The sequence below is a fragment of the Spermophilus citellus genome (assembly GCF_964194105.1).
Source record: "Spermophilus citellus genome assembly, chromosome: 2".
Lineage (NCBI taxonomy): Eukaryota > Metazoa > Chordata > Mammalia > Rodentia > Sciuridae > Spermophilus > Spermophilus citellus.
The window spans coordinates 251,445,693-251,449,832 of record NC_138183.1 but is presented as its reverse complement, the minus strand read 5'-3'; the positions used below and the strand labels follow the sequence as shown (position 1 = coordinate 251,449,832).

The 4,140-nt window shown below is 52.9% G+C and overlaps 1 protein-coding gene across 1 annotated transcript; it reads left to right on the top strand.

Moving 5' to 3' along the window:
• The first annotated feature begins 790 nt into the window (after positions 1-790).
• MRPL11 (mitochondrial ribosomal protein L11) lies at positions 791-3,938 on the top strand. The gene is made up of 5 exons (XM_081282271.1): positions 791-1,022; positions 1,334-1,429; positions 2,091-2,184; positions 2,269-2,428; positions 3,668-3,938. The coding sequence occupies exons 1-5, from the start codon at positions 900-902 to the stop codon at positions 3,771-3,773; spliced, it is 579 nt and encodes a 192-aa protein (XP_081138397.1). The 5' UTR covers positions 791-899; the 3' UTR covers positions 3,774-3,938.
• The last annotated feature ends 202 nt before the right edge of the window (positions 3,939-4,140 follow it).

Below are 4,140 nucleotides of genomic sequence, written 5' to 3'. Positions count from 1 at the left end.
TGTAAAAGTATTTACTACATGTTGTCGTGAGAGTTAAATGAGATAATAATGCCCTTAAAGCACTTGGCAGTGTGCCTGTCATATAGTAAGTGCTCAGAAAAAAAAATAAATGATGCAAAATACTGTCTTATTTCATTGGTCACAGGTGATGTATCGAAGGTTCTGGGCCCATTAAGCTTCACAATAACTCTGGGAAAGTTTTGTCCTTATTTTACAGAGAATAACAGCACATGCCTTGTAGGTCCCAGGCACTGTTCTAATGCACTTTGCAAAGTCAGTCCTCAAAACAATTCTGATAGGTGCTACGCGTTATAGTGACCATTGTACAGGGGAGGAAACAGTACCAGTTACAGCCAGCAAGAGGAGCAACCAGCGGGGTTGCTTCCAGGGTCTCTACTAGTAGCCACATGGCCTTAGGAAACTTGACAGAATAAAAACTTGACAGAATAAAAACTACCACTCCCAATAACCCACGGGCTCCAGGTTCATTTCAAACCCTAGGATTATCACTCTGTTCAGCAGATGGTGCGCTAGCGCGTAGCAAATCGCAGGCCTTGCATAAGGGCTCAAACTACCATACCCACAATGCTGTGCGGGCATCGAGGTCCCGCTCTCCTGCTTGGCTGTCCAAGGCAGTGCCTGTGCGCGCTCCTGGGAAATCGTGTGTATTGAAACCCTTCGTGTTGTTCTCTTTGAAGGCGGAAAGTTAAGCTCCTTCTTTCCCCAACCCTGCCTGTCTTCTTGGTTGAAGAATGGTAGGATTGAAACAAGGCGCCCTTCGTGGCCTCCCTTGCCCTCGCCTAACGTGAGGACCCTTGATCTCTGGCCCAAGATGGCAGCGCCCATAGCACCACTCTTGGTGCTACCCTGAGGTGAACTAAGGCCGAAAACCCCGCATCATGTCGAAGCTGAGCCGCGCCACTCGGGCCCTCAAGAAGCCCGAGGCCAGCGGCGTGATCCGGACCATCGTGCGGGCAGGCCAGGCCATGCCCGGGCCCCCTCTCGGTCCCATCCTGGGTCAGGTGCAGCAGCGGCGGCAGCCCGGCGTGGGAGGCGGGAGGGCGCGAGCTAGTGCGCGGGCTCTGCCACCGGGAGGCCTCGGCTCGAAGCCCACCTCTCCACGTCTCCCCCGGCAGGCGCTGTACCCTGTCAGCTGACAGCTCTCCGGCCCCCGCCTTCTCCGCCTGGCGCCGCGCGCCGGGGCGGACCAGGTGGCAGTGCACATGAACCGTCCCGCCCCGACTGGACCCGCGGACCCGACCTGGGAGGAGGGAAGGTGGGCGCCCGCGGTAGGGAGGGCGAGGTGACCCTGACTGTCGCGCTTCCCACGCAGCGGGGCGTTTCTATCAACCAGTTCTGCAAGGAGTTCAACGAGAGGACGAAGGACATCATAGAAGGCATTCCCCTGCCCACGAAGATTTTTGTGAAGGTGCGGAGAGCGGACTCGTCCCTGGTTTCCTTCTCATCACCGCCGCCTCCCCCCCCCCCCCACACACACGTTCTTCTGTGACCACGGCCTGGTCACCCGGGTTGCCGCTCTGGCCCTGGCTTGGCGCAGACTCTCCCATCACTGGGCTGCAGTGTCCCCGCTCACACAGTGAAGACTACACCATACATATTTTTTTTCTTCTTTTCTCTGGTACCGGGGATTGAACCCACGGCCTCAGGCGAGCTAGGCAAGCAAATACCACTGAGCGACACCCCCCAGTCCCTTGGTCTTTTTAATTTTGAGACAGAGTTCCCCCAAGTTTTAGAGGCTGGCCCTGAACTTGCAACCTTCCTACCTCAACCTCTCTGTTCTAGCTGGGATTACAGGGGTGCCCCACCAAGCCAGGCTTAGACCATCTTTTTTCAGAACCTGCCTGGTCCTGCCATTTTGCAGTCCTTCCCCTTGTCCCTCCATCACTGGGACTTCCAGAGCAGAGGTTGGGCTTGAAATAGAGTCGACAGGGATGTTTCTTGCAGATTTATTTTGCCCTATAGCTTTGTGGTCTGTTAGACACCGAGAGGAGGGAGGAATAGGACATTAAAAGTTCCCTGGGCCTAAGCACACAAAAAAGACATTATCATGTTTCTTTTTTTCTGTTAAGCCTGACAGGACATTTGAAATCAAGATTGGACAACCCACCGTTTCCTACTTCTTGAAGGCAGCTGCTGGGATTGAGAAGGGGGCCCGGCAGACTGGTGAGGGCCAGAGTGGGCACCTGAGATACTGGGGGCTCTAGAGAAGAAAGCAATAACACCTGAAGAGCTTGTTCCTTCCTCCAGGGAAAGAGGTGGCAGGCTTGGTGTCTTTGAAGCACATATATGAGATTGCCCGGGTCAAAGCCCAGGATGATGCCTTCGCCCTACAGGATGTACACCTGTCCTCTGTCGTCCGCTCCATCGTTGGCTCTGCCCGATCCCTGGGCATCCGCGTGGTGAAGGAGTGAGTGTCCTGGGAGGTGTGGTGTGAAGAGAGGAAACAGAAAGCTCTTGATTTGGGGTCCAAGCTAAGAGGGTCCATTGTAGTGAGTCAGCTTTTGACTTCAAGGACCTGAGGTTCTTGGGTCTGGGTTGAGTCCTCCCTCATGCATCATTTGGAACACGCTTTGTGTATTAGACATAGCTCTTGACGTTAATGGAGAGTTGTGGTTGGCCCACCCTCAGGAGCTCAGAGTCCAGGGGCAAAACCATAATAGGGCATTAGGCTGCTAGATGGTCACTGCTGGTAAAGGAACAATGGATGCCCAGAGAGCAGAGAGGAGGGTTCCTGTGTTGCCTGGTGTGTCAGTGAGGACTTTTGTGGGGAGGTGACATCTGAGCAGAGTCCAGGAAAAAGAGGGCAAGCACTGGGGGCATATGACCCAAGAAGTGGAAAGATCCCTATGAAAGGTAGAAGGTAAGAGAGTGAAGCAGAGATCATTGCCTTGTGGGAATGTAGTCTTAGCAGCAATCGGGACATGGTCAGAGGGAGGGACCAGTCTTTGTTGTCCCACATTCAGACTTGATTCTGAGGCTAACAGGGGTCCTCTCAGGGGTCTTCTGGTGATCTTAGGACTTACTTTCTGGAGGTAGGCATTGGATGGGAGGTGTCTGGCCCAGACCACAGTAGGGACAAGAGCAGCCTGAGCTCTGGGCAGTCTCTTGCTGTCCGCGTCATGCCCCACCAAGGCCGACACTTTTCTCCCAGGAGTGGGATTGATCCTGGAACAGAGATAGACTCAGCTTATTTCAAAACTTTACTTTTTTGGGGAGCAGAGAAGAATAGATTGGGTCCCTGCCCTCAGGGACCCACTGTCAGTTTCTGCCTCGAGACCCTAGGGAAGGAGACAAGCACTTTTTATTTAATTATTTGTTAGTAGTGCTGAGGATGGAACCCAGGGTCTTATCCATGCTAAGCATGTTCTCTATCACTGGGCACACAGAGAAAGGGCCAGCTAATCTGGGCTAGTGAATAGCCAAGGCCTCACAGGATGAAGAGGGCTTTAAGAAAGAGATAAAAGGATGGGGGTACAGGAGTATGGGTGGCATTCCTGGCAGAAGAAGCAGATGAGCAGTAGTGTGGAGGCTGAGAAGTCCAGGAGAGAAAAGGGGCCAGGCCCAGCTGGGCTCTGCAATGGGGACCCTTGAGAGCTCCCACCTATGACTGGCCACTTATCAACCATCTGTCTTTCTTCACCTGCAGCCTCAGTGCGGAAGAACTGGCAGCCTTCCAGAAGGAGCGAGCTGAATTTCTGGCTGCTCAGAAAGAGGCAGATTTGGCAGCCCAGGCAGAAGCTGCCAAGAAGTGACCCCTGCCCTCTGCACTTGAGGAGTCTGAAGGAAGCAGCTGAAAGGGAGCCAGAGGGAAGGGAGGTCACACCAACATGTGTGTTTTCCTGACTTCAAATGATGTATGTTTTTACATATCTGGTCATATCAAGGGATCAATCCCTAATAAACATCCTTTGTTGGCACACACTGTTAGTTTCTGCCTTGAGACCCTAGGGAAGGAGACAAGCACTTTTTATTTAATTATTTGTTAGTAGTGCTGAGGATGGAACCCAGGGTCTTATTCATGCTAAGCATGTTCTCTATCATTGAGCTGTACCCCATCCCTGAGTAATCAACATGGACTAATGCTAGCTGCTCCGTGAGGTAGATAGGCCCCTTGGATGC